The sequence below is a fragment of the Betta splendens genome, chromosome 4, assembly GCF_900634795.4.
Source record: "Betta splendens chromosome 4, fBetSpl5.4, whole genome shotgun sequence".
Classification (NCBI taxonomy): Eukaryota; Metazoa; Chordata; class Actinopteri; order Anabantiformes; family Osphronemidae; genus Betta; species Betta splendens.
In genome coordinates, this window is record NC_040884.2 from 15,883,896 (window position 1) to 15,900,998 (window position 17,103).

At 45.3% G+C, this 17,103-nt stretch overlaps 1 protein-coding gene across 3 annotated transcripts in view; it reads left to right on the top strand.

Moving 5' to 3' along the window:
- The window catches only part of cntnap2a (contactin associated protein 2a), a 191,365-nt gene that overhangs the window by 142,788 nt on the left and 31,474 nt on the right, over positions 1-17,103 (top strand). For all 3 annotated transcript variants that reach the window (XM_029147356.3, XM_055508675.1, XM_029147355.3), the window contains exons 16-17: positions 11,440-11,596; positions 12,815-12,942. In XM_029147356.3, coding sequence (XP_029003189.1) covers positions 11,440-11,596; positions 12,815-12,942 — 285 coding nt within the window. The remainder of the gene's footprint in view (positions 1-11,439; positions 11,597-12,814; positions 12,943-17,103) is intronic.

Consider the following 17,103-nt stretch of genomic DNA (forward strand, 5'->3'; position numbering starts at 1 on the left):
GCAATCAGAGAATTACATTTTCATTTTGCTGCAAGCACCTTGATGCACTGCTCTAATCCGCCAAGTGGCTGAAGTACATCTCACATCGAGGGACTGAAGCTGTATCTAAGCTGGTAATATCGTAAAACCGCGATTGGAGAGTGAACAGGGTTTATCATTACACAGAGTTCCAGTGTATGGACAAAGAGACTGTGTTTCACTTATACCAGCATCAGCATTGCTTTGTGAAGATGGTTAAAATTAATACCCTGTATATATCATGGTACATTTTCTCATATTGCTGTTGCTCAGGAATATGTTGAAGCAGCAAAGTTGGTAAATACAAAATGTTGCTTTTTACATTTTTAATTATGTTCGGTGCTGTTGAAGCACTTTGTTGGACTGAGCAGAAGCATTGCATCACTTTTCACATTTGCAAAACATGTTCGAAAGTCCTTTATATGGTGTTACGTCAGGATACTTAGCTCGAAAGGTTGTTGGGGTTCATCACGGCCCTCAAATGAGGCAAAACTTGAAATTAGTGACTAAGTAGAACATCTGTGGTGGGCCGTACATTTGTAACTGGGGTTTATCACCATGTGAGGGGTCCCTGGTGATTCCTATTGCCTTCTGAAGGAAGTATTTTCATTTTAAACGTCTGTGCGCCTGCGTGTGCAGTGTAAATCTGTTAATGATAGAAACGTGAGTCAGTACTAAGTGGCATGTGTATTCACTCTGTCAGTGAGCTGTCAGTTAGTCAGTTGACAGTTGTTTGTGGACTCAACACACTCTCTGGGCTCGTGCCCCACTGTGTGTGCGACCTGGAGTGGAGAGACAAGCCCTAACACATTATAAAATGCAGCCATACTGTAGATATTCAGTCCTGTCTGACGTTCTGGCCTGAACTTTAGACATTTTTTATGGAATGTGATTCATCGGAGCCTTTGTTCTGGAATAGGTGACCTGTAGGAGAGACGATAGCAGGAGGGTTGAAGGATCTGTAAATAATAATGGTCTTATTGAATGAATGTCTCCTTGTTATCATCCATGTGTTTACATTGTACCTGAGACTCTGCGTCACGTATGTGTGGTGTCAAGGCACATGCGTGTAGCGTGTGTGCGCGTGTGTGAGTGGCATCCCTCAGGGAAGGTCAGGGGCATTAGAAGACCAGTAAAGCTTGTTCATTTTATTAACTGTCTTCCTGATTACATCTTGCCCTGGGGTACACTGCCTCCATTAGCCAGGTCAAAGCATGATTACACCAGAATAGATTAGCGTTCCTATTTTCCTCAGAAACCACAGCGGAGGACGGAGACCTTGAATATAGATACTCTAAGGTGAATACATATACTGCGGAAGTAACTTCATAATGAATTTTGGAAAAGAAAGCACATGGGAAAGTCAAAGTAATCGCCCTAGTATTTAAATATTTTCCCTCCAGCAAAGATCATAAAGGTTATTTTTCCATTATCAGCCCATTAGGCTTTAAAAGTAGCTATCGGAGAATAACCGCTTCAAACGCGTTACCAAACATAAATGAAAACACTGTCGTAGATCAGCTCCTTGTCTGTCAATTTCTAATTGCTTTTCGAGCCATTCATGTTTCCAGAAAAGGCATTTATCGTTGCATTAAAACTTCAAAACAAATGTTTATCTTGCACAACATCCGTCGATTTGGTTTAATATGAAAAGTCTGTTCCCAATGATGAATGTGGCACCTGATTAATAGGTTCATTCACATTTGGTCATTTTCGCGGTTTAGCTGCGGAAGGATCTAATTTTTAGGAGAAAGGCTGAAGGCCTGAGGCAGAGTCTCATACTGAGGCTGTTAACATGCCCCTTGTTAATAATGAACAAATCCACCGCTTGTATTCGTCTCTATTGACTAAAACGTTGAACTTTGGATTGATGGCTACAGTCAGGCTTCTACATGCTGCGCGCCAACGGGGATTTCCCACCTTTAAATTTATATGGACAGATACATGTGACATTTATAAACTCGATTTTCAATTATGGACGAAGCCTCGTCTCTCCGGCTGCCTACAGTGAGGCCTGATAACTGTCTGACAGCTCCAGCGAAATGATGAAGGCCTGTCTTCAAATGATTGAAGCGCATTCATCATTTGCTCTCCTGTGCAGCAAGACAGGACCCGCGAACCTCGGCTCAATTATTCTGGCCCTCATTAACTGGCCCGGCAGCTCTCGCTCTCCACCTCCTGTTGTCTCACCCTCTTCCGAACAGATTAGTTTCAGAGCTACCCCGACTTGCAGCAACGGTGTCTGCCTGGCAAACAGAGTCTCAAAAAACAGTCGACGACGGTCTAATTAATCAGCCGTTCCGCTCTTATTCTGTCACTTTTATGGTCAATACTAAACCTGGAACAGATTCCTGAATAAATGAATACCAATGCTTCAGGCACTCACTGACTCACACAAGGCTGTATGTAAAGCACCTGTGAAAGTTTCCACCGCCTATGAAACTCATGGCGATGGATTTTATACTACAGAATCTTCATCATTGCCGAGCCGGAGGGAATTTAAACACCAATTAAAATTCTGGACTTGAAAACAGATTATACACAAACACATCATACATATGTTAATTCCAGTTGAGTAAGGAAAACACAAAAACAGTGAAAACAGAACATAGTGAAAAGTACTGTAACACATATGTGCTCATTACACACTTCCTGACAGAAGTTCCAAACTTCCTCACCCCTCTCAGTCTTACTCCAATTCCACTATCCTGTACGTGTCCTACTGCAGACTCCTCCAGAGCCTTCTATGGGCATATCTAATGAGTGCTGCACAGATCTCTCTGACAGTCTGCATTCAAGCAGTCAGACCAAACCAAAGCGCCCGCGCTGCCCCCCAGCCGACGTGGCAACCAAACAGGGAGATTGGGCCGAGGGCTGAGAAGTTTCCTAATTATGAAACACTGCACATCATTAAGACTCTGTAATGAGCTTCTGCGAGCCAGGTGCAGCTTCACCTGTCAGCCATGTCCTCATTACTAATGTGGTCATCACCAGCCACTAGACATTATAGACAGGTTATTAGGGGATGATGGACGGGCGAGTAACATTTAATATACTAAATCATAAAACTGCACTTGCAAGGACAAATTGGCAATTTGTTGCAAAATGTTTTCAGGTTTTTAAACATGGCCTGTTATTATCTGTAGAAGAGGCCACTGTATATTCCCCAAATCACACATTGGCCTTAAGGATCACAGTCTGTACAGTTCATCACATTCTGCTCCCGTACATACACTTCTAATTCTGATGAGTTCACCACAATAACCTGAACAGAAAAATGCAGCTCAATAAAAGAGGAGGGTTTCCCTACATGACCTCCTTTCCCTGATCCAGACCACGCCAACACCCTAGAGGCAAAGACTCGAACGCACATCCACACATAACGCGAACGCAGGGGAGAGACTTTTTGTCCTGTAATGAGAAGGCGGCAGACGTGTCAAACTCAAGCCTGAAGAGAAAAAAAGAAAACTAAAGGGGCGAAACCCTTGGAGTGCAAAGATCCAGGAGCCGTGTTCACAAAGGTGCTCCTCGTGACAAAATCCCTAGAATCATCACGTTTTCAGACTTTGATCTTCATGAATAAGAATAATAGATTAAAAAAATAGTCACAAAGCATCTTAGACGTTAAAAGAGCTCAGGTAAAAAAACTGTTGGAAGGAGAACTTTTAATGAGCTTAAGAGTTTCTTTAATCTAGGACAGAAAGGTAGAGGGAATAATATTCAACACAATGAATACTTTGATTATCACCCCAGCAACAGAGTTATTCCATAAAGCTTCCCTCGGTTAACAGCTCTTAGCTAGGATTTTTTTTGGCCCTCTCTGAGTGCATTAGAAAAAAAAGCTTGTGGTTACAGGATTTAAAGCACCTCAGGTGGTAGAAAGCACCAGCAGTAGCCTGGAGAGCAGAAGAGACGACCCAGGTGGCCGGTGGTTCAGCACAGAGCGCCTCCGAGGAAAGGATGGAGAGAAATACCTCATTGTCACAATCGGTCAGATGGCTCATGAAACGAATCTCATTTAATTTACAATAAGTGATAAACTTGTATCATTGATCACGTGTTTATTATGCACAAATACGGGCGCTAGAGGGTTGAAACGAACATGAGTTTAAGTGTAGGCAGCATGTCTAGGGGTTGTGTTTGATGCTCTGTCCAGTCGCATAACTCATTGTGTCCAGAACAGGTCAAGGCAGAGCAGGAATAGAAGACGAAGGAGCACAGGGAGATTCTAGGACGGTTTCCTTAAGTTGCAGTTCAAAGAGAAGTGTAGGAAGGAAATGTAGCAACTGACTGAAAACCAATGTGATTCTGTTTTATGGTGGACGCCGCTCGTGAAAGGTGGGAAAAAAAAGACTCGAGGAAAGGAAAGAGAGTCGGGGAACGATGGAAAAGAGAAAGAAATGCAGCGGCTGCACTCAACCTTTACAGAAATCAATAACTCAAGCTAGGCTGGAGAAAGCAGAGCAGTGAGGGAACAGAGGGATGGGGAGACAGGAATACCAAAGGGGGGGTGGGGGGCTGTGGGGGGGGGGACTCAGAAAGCTGCAGAGAGCGGGCAGACAGGAATCAAGTGTGTAAAAGAAGCAGGAGATAGATAGAGAAGGTTGTGGAGACCCCCAGAGGGCCGGCGTCTGACCCGGCGAGGTCACGCTCGTCACCTGCGGATCAACTGCAAACAAAGAGCGGAGTGTAGGCGACTGGATGTGGAGAGCGATGTCAGAGGCTCCTCTTTGTTCGCCTCACAAAGACACTGCGTTCGGCTCGGAGGTGTCCGCACCTCCCAGAACCAGCCCACTTCTTCTGCTTTTTTTTTTTTTTTTTTTTTTTTAACAAAGCTGTGGCTCTCAGCATCTTTAACTATAAAAAATATTTGCAATAAATTCTCAAGGCTGATGCAATTATGAAATCCTCCAAGCACAGTGCGCTTTTGCAGGGAACCAGCACAGCAGCGCTGCCTTCTTGAGACTTTCGAGACCAGACATATTCTTTTTTTTGTTTGTTTTCACATGAAATATTTTCGTTTAGAAATACAGTCACATTTCACCAAGGTTATGCCCAAAGAAAGGCTAAATCTCCATAACACCACCAAGCGTTTAAATCACTATTGACAAGGAAAAAAGCACGAGAGTGACACACGCGCAGGTAGGAATCAGTCCTGCTTGATGATTGTTGACTGTCATTTCCTTCCTCAGTTCCCGCTCCTCTTTGTACCCAGGATGGGATCCGATAGATGTATTATTTGATCACACCACGTGAGAATAAAGCTGCAAATGGAAATGGAGAAGCAGTTGTTTGGTTAGCAGCACAGTTGGACCATGAGGGAAACAAAGAGGTGGGGGGTGGGGGGGGTGGAGAGGAGTCAGAATCTTTAGGAAAAATCCAACATCTTTAAGGATGAAAGCCGGAAAATCCATCATGCTTCTGACAACAAAGTGGTGCAATGATGAGCTTAGCGCCCAGGTGTCAGCAGAATGCGCTTCCCCTTCATGAGTAATACAAAGCCAAAACCCAGCAAGAGCTTCTTTGACAGTTGATAGACATTAGAGAGACTTGTTTCTCTCGTCTGGTGTCACAGCAAAAATGAAAGAAGTTTAGCCTTTTTTTTTTTTTGCAGTTTGTGCCCGTGTTGTCGTTTTCACACGTCGCGGTGTAATCGCCTCTCTGAGCTCCGTGATGGGGGGACGCTCGCGTTTAGCCGAACCATCGAAGCCGAATGGTTTAAAAAGCAAACTCAAAGCGGACGAACCTGCACAAACAGCAGCCGAGCCGCTTTAATTCCAGGGAGTGTTTGCGCCGAACGCAAACAGAGCGTGTGAAAACCGCAGCGTCGTTCCATAAAACGCCATTTCATCTTTCTGCTTTACATAATCCTAATCCCCTTGAGTTTCTGTTTACCGAGCTGCAAACACCGCGGCTGAGTGTTAAACATCTTTTTGTTTGCCCTGATGACAATTCTCAAAAGTTATTATTCCTCTTTGAAGACATTAACACTCAGACTTTGTATCATGTTGCTTTGGCAGGATGTAAAAACCTCTCAGTGTCAGCTGACGTCCCGTTAATGAGATGCTGCACCTATGGTTTCCTACAGTAAAGGCAGATTTGCAGCAGAAAGTCAGAAACTCGCTGCTTTAACATAACTCCAGGCTTGTCTGGAGATTGAACGGCATCTCATTAGTCTCTATAATTTACCTTTACGTTTGGTATGAATCTTCACACCTCAGCTGTGAATCTTCTCACAACTCCCACATTCCCCTTGTTACTGTATATTCAAATATAACAATGATAAGTCTCTCTCTCCTTTCTGGTTCCATCGGTGACCACCTTCTCGCTCTCTCACCTCTCTGCTGCTGTTTGTCCTCCTCTCTAATTATACGCCTTGCTCACTGTATCCCCCGTCCATATGACGAGCCTAAAGGATGCGCGGGGAGATTGATGGAGTCAGTGAAAGAGAAAAAAGGAAGCAGAGTGAAGAACGAGCGTGTCTCGGCAGAAGCCATTTTCCTCGTGACACGTCTGTCCATCGGCCTTGACCTGAGGGGACGCGGCACTAAATTTGACTTATAGTCATAAACACACAGGCACACACACACATTGATTGTGATTGCCCTGCAGTAATGATGATTACGCTTGTTTATGGTCTCCAACCTACACTTTTGTCAGATACAATGGCTGCCCGAGGTCTGTGATTTTGTGTGTGCACGTCGGGCTGCTTAGCAGTCGGTGCCTACGTTTGTGTGTGAGGTCACGCAGACTGTGTTGCATAGTACGACATAGGAAGGCGTAGTCGCAGCAAAGTTGTGTTATTGTGTCTTTTATCAATCAGACAAGCCAATTAGGGCCACAACCACTGATATTAATTTTCCAATACTTCCCTTTCTGAGGAGGCGTTTTTCATTTAATGGCCGGATACGTCCGGTGATGCTCTGCTTCAGACCCAACGGGGGGCTGATGGCCTGATGTGTGCGTACTTCAGGCAACAGCCAAGTCACCTTTTAAACCTTTACACTTCCACCATCAAAATACAGGGTTGAACATGTGAACATGATTAAATGTCTTTTCCTCATCATATTTGATATTTGAGCGAAGTCATGTAAATATGGAAACTTACTTTACAATGTTTGTATACCAACAGTTCATACAATCAATATCAACAAACATAATGCATTGCTGCATTTGCACCATAGCATCACCGGCGGAGTTCACCAGCATGTTTGATTAGCTATACGTCGTTTTCATCCACATTTACTGAGCCAAGGGTAAAGCAAGGACGTACAGAACACGGGCATTTGATGTTTTGTATGCATTGTAGTCCTCTGCAGATCAAACCATAAGAGACAGACAGAAAGGGGGGGTGGGGGGTTTGGTTCAAACACAACTTCAGATCAGGATCAGAGTTAAGGGAGCTGGCAATTAGCATGGATTAAAAAGCAGATTATAGCAGGACTAATGAGAACATAAAGAGATTAGATGCCAAGAGACTGTTGCGGAGACTTGGGATAGATTGACAGATATGGAGCATGAAAGAGGCCACTGACCCCGGCTGATACGAGAATGCAAAGAAAAGGTGTGCGAGGCAGATATGAAAGGGAGCGAGAGAGGGCGAGGAAAAGAGTAGCCTGATGGAGCCGTAGATCCACATGTGCAAGAAAAGGGAAGTTACAAAGACATAATAGGAGGAGAGATAAAGAGAAAGAGGCCTCTGAGACCAGGAGATATGAGGAAGCAGAGAAAAGGTGTGGAACACGAAGCAGCGGGAGACACAAGGGAAAAGACGGCGAGGCCGGTAGGTAGGAGGGGTCCGCGGAGTAAATTGATGGATAGGTGGTCTAGGTCTGAAGAAAGATTGAGACAATAGGAAGAGACAGGGGAGCCGGGCAAAGTCTCAGAGATGGATTAAAAGGAGCAGAGAGGAGAATAACACAGACGCACATGCACTCGTGTGGATAAACAAAAGGACGGCGACAAGGAAAAAGACACACAAACGGCCTCTTTCCTCATAGCCACGCACCAGCATTTAGCAGCATCTCCAGCTCCTGGGGGGGAGGCGCGGCTAATATGTCGACGCCGGGCGGCGCACGCGGCGCACGCCGGACGCAAACAAGCGGCTCCACAAAGGACGGAGGCGCCGCCTCAGCAACAATGAGCCAATTGTCCCGGCGTGGAAACACCCAGCGGCTGGAAATGCGTACGTTTGTGAGTGTGTTCGGGGAGATTGTCTGCTCTTTGTCTTTGGAAATAAGAGCGGGCATGTATGTGCAGCAGGGCCCGGTCTTTGTTGTGTCGTGTGGTGAGTGTTTATCGGGAAGGACAAGGTTGGCTGCATGAATAAGGCTGTTTTTTCTCTAAATAATTCATTAGCTGCTCTTATTAGAGGTGAGAGAAGAAGAGTATTGATTGACTGCTGCGCTCCTCAGAGATAAACGTGGAGGAGATATTGTTTGTATCTCTATCTGTGCACTGGCGCGTCGAGCGTATTCACTCTGACAGTTGTCACTTTAGGTCTAATGAAAAAGACCAAAATAAAACCCGTTGAGAACATGAGGAGTTTATGAGGAAGCTGCGAACGACGGATCGAGTCTCCTCCTCCCAGTTTTAGGACGTGAGCAACCACGCGCGTTGGCGGCCATTTTGGAGCCAACGACGTTTCACTTCACACCCTCACTGCCGAAGTGTGATGTGCTTCCGTCTCTACTCGCCTGATGTACAGTAGAAACACTATGTGATCCAAATGTGCGTGTTTAAATCATTCAAACCATTCCAATGAGCTCGTTAGAAAAAAGTTCATCTGTGTTTATCAAACTTCAGCGAACATCTGTGCTTCATTATTTCCTAAATGATCAAGCGTTTATATGACTTGTGTGTGTTTGCTAACAACATGAGAATGAATGAAGCGCAAACAATGTGCAAATAAATTAGCTGCCACTTTAGATTCATTTGGTCGTTAATGGGCCGCCGAGGCCTGTGCTTGCGTAATGTTTCTCAAAAAGTATGTTTTGCCTGAAGATCGTCCCAAATGAATGTAGCAATATGCACATCTGTAAGAATAATCACTCATACCTGGATGCTAGCATCCGCTTATTGTTGTTGTTTTTCTTTATACATGTCTCTGGCTTTAAGTCATTTAGGAGCAATAGGTTATTTTGACAGTAAGAGACAGGATAGTGGAAAAAAATGTTGTTCTTCTTTATTGTTGCCTAGTTCTTGCTCATATTGGATTTGAGCTGACAGGTGTGAGGACACAAGCAGAATCCACAGATGATTCTCTGAACAGATAGCTTCGAAGCAGGTGACGTCACATGGAGGTGAGCGTCCACGGGTTCACATGAGATCACAGAAGGTCATCAGGGTGAACGGCGCCTGTCGGGAGGGAAGATTGCAAAAGGTACAGACAGGAAGAGAGTTAAAGTGTTACCGAGGAAGTGGATCCGAGCGGAGGCTGAGAGTGGACTGAACTCTGAGCCGAGGGAATTTGTAACCTAGACGACGAGCTCACGACTGGGTTTGAATGAAAACAAATAAAGAATATTATTATGAAGCAGGGATAGAAAGCTTACACACACACACACACACACACACACTGCCCATCATCTCCTCTCCATCCATCCATGTGTCATTCTCTCATCTCCTCCTCCAGTTTCGTCCTCACTCGCTACATGTTCTCCGTCGCTTGTTTTGGCTTAAACTGGGTCCCATTACACCCGATGCCCCGCTGTTACTCCCCCAGCACTCTCCCCCCTGTCATCTGTGACTACTCATCCAGAAAACGGAGTTTGGAGTTATGAAGATGGATTTCCTTTTCTCCATATCACACCAGGCTTGTTCTAGTTCCTCCTCACCTGTCGGAGGGAAAACAAACCTCACCAGAGTGACGGCGCCGTGTTAAGACACGGCGGGGTTAGTGAGAGGCCAGGCAGAAAATGAGAGAACGAGTCCTTGGGCTTCGAGTGCAACACACACACACACACACACACACACACACGCACACACTGTTTGTTTACCTCGGCGTCTGTCCTCTGGCTTCAAACATGAGACATAATGACTACTCTGCCTTTTTGATGTGACTCATGACAGTGAGTATCAGTGCTAAAACCAATAAAATACATAATTTATCTCATGTGCAGTGTGAGTTTGGGGCTGCGAGACGAACATACTGTGACCAGCTGAGATGAATTAATAATGATAATTCTGCATTTCTGTTGTTTTCACTTAACGTCATGTGTCTCTGGTTTGTACTTCACTGCAATCTCTACTTTGCCTTTATTATTCTAGAAGTAGAATAGAAAGCATCCATTCACATCAAGGACGAAGACATGACACTGACTAATTGGGCTGGGGGCAAGGCGAACGCTTCAGCGGGGGGCTTAGGTGGGGTGGCCGCTGTCAGGGACCTCTGAATTAACTGTGAAGGTCTTAAGCTCAGACGTAGTTCTAGCTCGTGTAGAAACACCCGCACGCAAACACACTGGGAGAGGATTGTGAACTCTCTGGAGGCGACGATGTTAATCCTATTGACAGTGGTTTGTCTGAACAGTGGCCTGAAGAGAGATGAGCCTAATTCTCTTTATGAGGACAATAAACCCACAGGTCAACAAAGCCAGACCGGGAACACACACACACACACACGCACACACGCACGCACGCACGCACGCACGCACACACACACACACACACACACACAAACACACACACACACAGAAGAAGAATACATATACACAGTAACATAAAAAATAAATACGGTATATCACACCTCTCAGTGCTGCATCAAAAGTCTACTTCAATTCCCTCATGAAAAAAAACGGTGCTCCGGAGATTTCATTGTCTCCGATGGAATTTGACAAAGCGATATTGACAATGCAGCTTATTTTCTTGGAATAAGGAGGGAAATACGATATTGTTTCATTCTCTCCTGCCGTTATTGTGACATACTTTCCAGCTCTCGGCCTGCTCTCCGTCTCAGCGTACACAATATTACACTTCTTATTAAAAAGCGATGGCCCTTCACCTCTTCTCCACACGTTAAAGCCCACGCATCTTAAACATGCTCGGCCCAAACACTGTGTGCATGTCCACACAGGCGCACGGTGACAGCGCTGAGGGCCTTTTATTACGTCCTTAAAAACACAGGTGCGAACTGTGACTAAGTGTGCCCGCCAGTCTCCAAGGCATCAAGCATCCAGCTGTGTGAAAACATGTTGCGCAGATGAATTGCATTCACCGTGCAGCTGCCACTTGTCAATATAAATCACATTAATGCGAGGAAAACCTCAAGTAGTTAATGATTTAACCATTAATCACGTGTAATGGGGAGAAGTTTGGGCTGTTTAGCTACACAACTTTATTGCCTCCGCCTGCGTGTGCCTGCTTTACTTTGCTGAGCCCTGAAAGCCTTTTCCTCTGTGTCTGCATGTGTTTGATGCTCAGACGGGACCCCCTACACGTGGTGGGTGGGCAGGGGCAGCGAGAAGCACCTCTACTGGGGCGGCTCGGGCCCCGGGATCCAGAAGTGCGCCTGTGGCATCGACAGGAACTGCACGGACCCCAAGTACGACTGCAACTGTGACGCGGACCACTCGCAGTGGTAAGTCGGCGTGGAAGCGATATGTAATGTGCTGAGTCATGCCTGGCGCTTCTGGCTTTGGCTCCACTGCCTGCGCGGCTGCAATTTTGATATGCAGATACGAGGAGCAGCGGAATGTCTTAGTCATACCGGCACCTTTACAGCTGGTTGTTCGCGTTGTGCTGAGTCAGCACGTCTGTGCGCTCACGTCAGTGAGGATGTGTCGCCGACAGATCAGCTGAACCCCACAAAAGTGATGAAAAAGTAAAAAGAGTCACCAGTGCTAATGCTAATGCTAACGCTTGCTGCCGCATCAATCGGCCTGTAGCTGCAGTGACGGGTATTGGCACCGGCCACGAACTGGACTCGTTTTTTTTGTTTCAAAATCCCTTGGAGCCGGCTGATTGATCTTCTCATTAGACCGGCTGCATGTGCGAGGACTGTACAGCGCTGCCGCCTGTTAGCGAGAAGGAGTCATGTCATTTAGCTCCCATGTCACCCTCATCTCTAAAGCTGACGAGGTTGCAAATCAGTCTCACGCCGCCTGCTCTCTCCATTAAAATCGGAGGCGTTAATGTCTCAATTTTTGGCTGAGTGAGCTTTTGAAGTATCTCTTTATTTATCTATAACTCCATTTCCACTTATTACCCATTTTTTTTCCAAACACACGGACACGCTTGAATGAACCCAAGCTCAATCAGATCTATAACATGGGTCTTTTATTTTTTTTACTTGCTACACTTTAAATGCTTTGTATTCTTTTAAGTCTTTTCAGTTTAGACTCGTTCCCATTTATGTTTATTATAGTCCATTTTTTGTTTTATCTGTATCTTCTTCCTATTCCTCTGAGTTTTAAAACGACCTTGGCAAACGCCAAACTGTCATGACTTACTCCAAACTGCTTCTGTGTGGCTGGATCACTGGTGTGCTGCCGACACGTTCTCTCTCTCAGACCGTGGCCTTGATTTTTTTTTTTTTACACAGTGACTTATTTCTGTCACAGAGCCAACTCTAAGGAGAGTCATGTCCCACATATCTTTAATTGCACATGTATTAGGATCACTGTGCTTCGAGAAAAAATCAGAAATAATTTTAGCAGCTGACAGAGGGTTCACTGTGTTTGTGTTATATTATATTATGTATATTTTAAAAGTCATATGATCAGAAATATGAAAAATGAAAACATCAACAGCTGTTTTCTAATCTTCCCCTTCTAAATGTTTTTCATGCATCTTCCAGGAGAGAAGATTCTGGTCTCTTGGTTTATAAGGAACACCTGCCCGTCAGCCAGGTTGCCGTGGGAGACACCAGCAGGCCGGGCTCACTGGCCAAGCTGACCGTTGGGCCGCTGCGCTGTCAGGGAGACAGTAAGTGTTAAGTTATGGATACGTACACTATTTGAAGTCTGGCTCATTCAGATAATAGATGGGGAAGCGGAAGTCACCGTGACTGTAAGCGCAGGAACTCAAGGAAAATCATCACACGTGTAAACTTCGACGTTCTCACTTCAAGCAGCGATATTCACGGAATGAGTCACGACTCTTTAGGACTATCACACCAGCGGTTGCAGTAGTAGCTGTGAGCCTCTGACTGCAGCGACCCACTGTGCTCGTACCTGCACCGTTCAGCGTAGAGCCGGTCGGTCATGGGCGCCAAGTTGTTTGTCTGAGTCATGAAAGCATTCACATTAATGGTTGCAACTCCTTCAACAAATTAAGTTAGTCTAAAAGAAAATCAAGTCACTGTGAGTTTATACTTGGAAAGCAAATGGTTTTGCACTGATAGAATTCCAGACTATAAAAGTCAGTGAGGCTTTCAGCAAGTTCCCTGTGATTATTCCCAGGTGTGACGTCATAGTGAAGGACTTTGGTTGAACAGTAATCAACCATCGATGTCGCTTTCTTCATTAGTGGAATCAAATAGATTCCGGTTTAGGGGAAACTTTTTTAAATGGTATTTCTATTGTTACAATTTGCTGCTGCTCATTCATTACCAGACACAGTGTTGGTGCTTTATCCTGCTTTATATGCTCATGTTTGCATCCTTGTAAACTGTTGGCTTTCCTTTTCCTATGGGTAGTTTTTCTATGTGGTGTCCAGTTCTACCTACTCTCATATTGTTTGTTCATGCAGTTAGTGTCTCTTTCCTCTAGTCCCTGTTGGTTCAGATGTTTCTCAGGTAAACATCAGATATAAGCTGTTGCAGAGGACACGCACGCACACACGCACTTTGTCAAAATGTCCTCACTCTAGAGGAGAATAGGTTTTTTTGGTTCTCATTTCTGCACAAGTACACACACACACATACACACACACTTGCTGCTCTCTTTGAGACGTTGGGTCAAGTGGCAGTCACACCAACACTCTGCAGCTATTTCATACTTACCACTGGCATTGTCCTGAATCTGCATATACTGTCCAGTCTGTACTGTATCTTCCCCAGTGCATCTATTACATTTGGCTCTTGTGAAACATTACTCATTTTGAATCTGTGTGGGCTCATACACAAACTCCAAAAAGCTGAATAAAAAATGGAAACCATGTCCTCATTATGTGAAACCACACACACACACTCCCTTTCCTGTACTGAACGCTAACACACAGGCAGCATGTGATGCACATCAGATAACCCGCAGCCTCTGTTTGCTGCGTGAGCCTCCACGCCAGAGGTCTCCCTCTGTCAGCGAGTCACTGTGAAGGCGACGCAGGCTGACAGCTGACACTGACATGTCAGAATATGCTGCTGTCCTCCTTCATGAGGCACCTCAACCCTGCAGGAAGAGCCCTAATGCGCTCTCAGAACAGCCCAACCAGGCCACTACTGCACCTCCACTTCCTCTGTGACTCACCCTTGTCGAGTACTGTATGTGTTGCACTAACATCCTTCCTGGTTTTACAGTCTGTTTGGAGGCATGCTGAAGGCCACAGGAGCTGAAAAGCTACCTTGGTTGCTTAATTAGCCCCGGGCCAACTTTTTCTCTTATCCCTCCTGTTTGTGGCCTGAACAGATCACTACACTAAAGGCACCAATATCTGAGGTACAAAAAAAGGAGAAATCAACCTCTATCTGATTCTGACTTCTTTACATCTTATCCACTGAGAGAACCGAACAGTACGAGCGTCTCAATTACAAGTTTCCTTTTTGTCTCATTGCCTCTTCCATCTTCTCTTTATTTTTTTAATCTCCCGAGACAGAATAGATTAAAACAGCATCCAGAAAAGTGATGTCGGTGTATCTGCTTCGTGATGTAACAAAGTACCGGGGAGCTTTTGAGGAAAGTAATATCCTGTGGAGCGGAAATGCAAACATGAATTTAATCTTTAGTGCCAGACGGCTTGATCGCTGCAATGCTAATGCATCATATGTTATGTTTTGACTGCTCCTTTTTATACAAGAGGGGGAAAAACATTGAGCAGAACTGTGCGATCTGAGTTAAAAGTGAGGCTGAATAGCGCATGTACGCAGTCACAACTACAAAGGAACATAGCCAAGATTACCTTGAATGTGGCTGCTGCTTTTATCTGACGTGCGCGGAATCCTTTACCCGCTTTATCTCGCTGCCTGTCCGTTCGTCTGGCTGACAGGAAGTGGCCCCGTTCTGTCGGAGGCTGGGGAACATGACAGAAAACCTGCCCTTTCCCCACACTGGTGTGACACTCATTACGGTCCCCTCATCAACAATCTGGTTCCATTCGCACTAATGTCCCTCCATCAGAGAGCTGCCAACATACAAACAAACCATAATTTAATGACCCATGACATCACATCTGTGTGTGTGTGTGTGTGTGTGTGTGTGTGTGTGTGTGTGTGTGTGTGTGTGTGTGTGTGTGTGTGTGTGTGTGTGTGTGTGTGTGTGTGTGTGTGTGTGTGTGTGTGTGTGTGTGAGGGGGGGGGTCTATCGTGTAGCGCCATGGCAGACACAATTACTAAGGATGGATCCTCCTGTCGCCAGCAAGGAGCCAACTTCTCTTTGTCTTACTCTATTATTATTACCCATTGTGTGCGACTGAGTGAATGTGAGAGGCAAAGAGAGAGTTATCTATTTATCCTGAGTGACCAAATTAACAGAGCAACTGTAAAATGAAGATGACTTTGAGGTATGCTTGCCGTAGCGGCGGCCAGGACACTGGAATGCGCTGCATACATTATACATCAGCCCATTAAGGCTTATTAAACGTATATTAAAATTTTTACACGTGAATAGGTATCCCATGTATGATTGATGCTTCTCATACTTTTCATAGAGCTCTGTCTCAGGAAGAGGAATGATGATTGGCTGCCTTATAATGGGTTTTCATAGGCAAATGACTAATGTCTGAGGCAGCCATGGAAAGTTTTAGTAAGAAAGTAGCCCGTCCGTGTGTTCGTGCATGCACAAGGCTCTGTGTGGATGTCTCTGCCTTTCTTTCTGTGAGGGGGTACAAGACCATGGACAAGTGTAACTGTCTGTATCTATAGGGACGTGCTTTGGCATTAATGAAGCCCGTTTCCATGGCTATTTTATACAGTGGCAGGCAGACGGAGAGGGATTAGTCCCATTTATTGATGTTAAAAGGGTTTGGACACTTTAATTGAAGGGAATGAAAATAAATGACAGCAAATGAAGCGAAGCAGTGTATAGTTTATTAATATAAAGTAATGCACCTGCTGCGGGGTATGTTTGGCCTCATGGCCGACCACAAGTGAAGGCTCGTATTAGTGGCCTGTGTTCGTTTAAACCTTCATTCGTTTGTTTGCGCCGCGCGCCACAGGTGAGACGGAGCGCAGGCCGCGGTGGACGCGAGGACGAGACGTGTGCCGCGCGTTTTCACACTGTGTGATTATTTAGGTTCAAGTGTTATGTTTTGATGCTAGCCGGCGCGCTGTGAAGGCGTCTGAGCCGAGCGCCGAGGGCCACTTGCCAAGTCAGAGGCCTCACGTGGGTGCAGCTGCCTCTCCTGCTGTACGAGGCTATTGTTAGACCGTTGATGAAAACGCCTCTCAGCACCTTCGCACCTGAAGTATGCGGCGCCATAACTACAGTAGCCGGAGAAAAAGTTAGATTGGATGGTTTACTCTGAGCAGGGAAATCGTAAATATCACTGATCTGTGTGTGTGTGTGTGTGTGTGTGTGTGTGTGTGTGTGTGTGTGTGTGTGTGTGTGTGTGTGTGTGTGTGTGTGTGTGTGTGTGTGTGTGTGTGTGTGTGTGTGTGTGTGTGTGTGTGTGTGTGTTCACGCCTGTAAATGTCCGCGCTAATGACCTGAGACAGTGCCGTTAGTCATCCTCACCATCTGCTAGTGCTGGCACATAACCCATCTGGTCAAGCATAGACAGATGAATCATCTAGTTGGCTTTCAGACCCAAACTTCACATCGTGTCATCCTCTAGAGTTCACTGCCATTGATTTTATTATTTTTTTTAAGTTAATAGCTAGTCCTGGCGAATTATTTAAGCGTCGTGTTTTATGAGCTGAGGAATCAAAGCGCTGTTCGCAGCATGTAAATAAAGTCTATGCGCAAACGTTAGAAAGTCACAGCTGAGCATTTG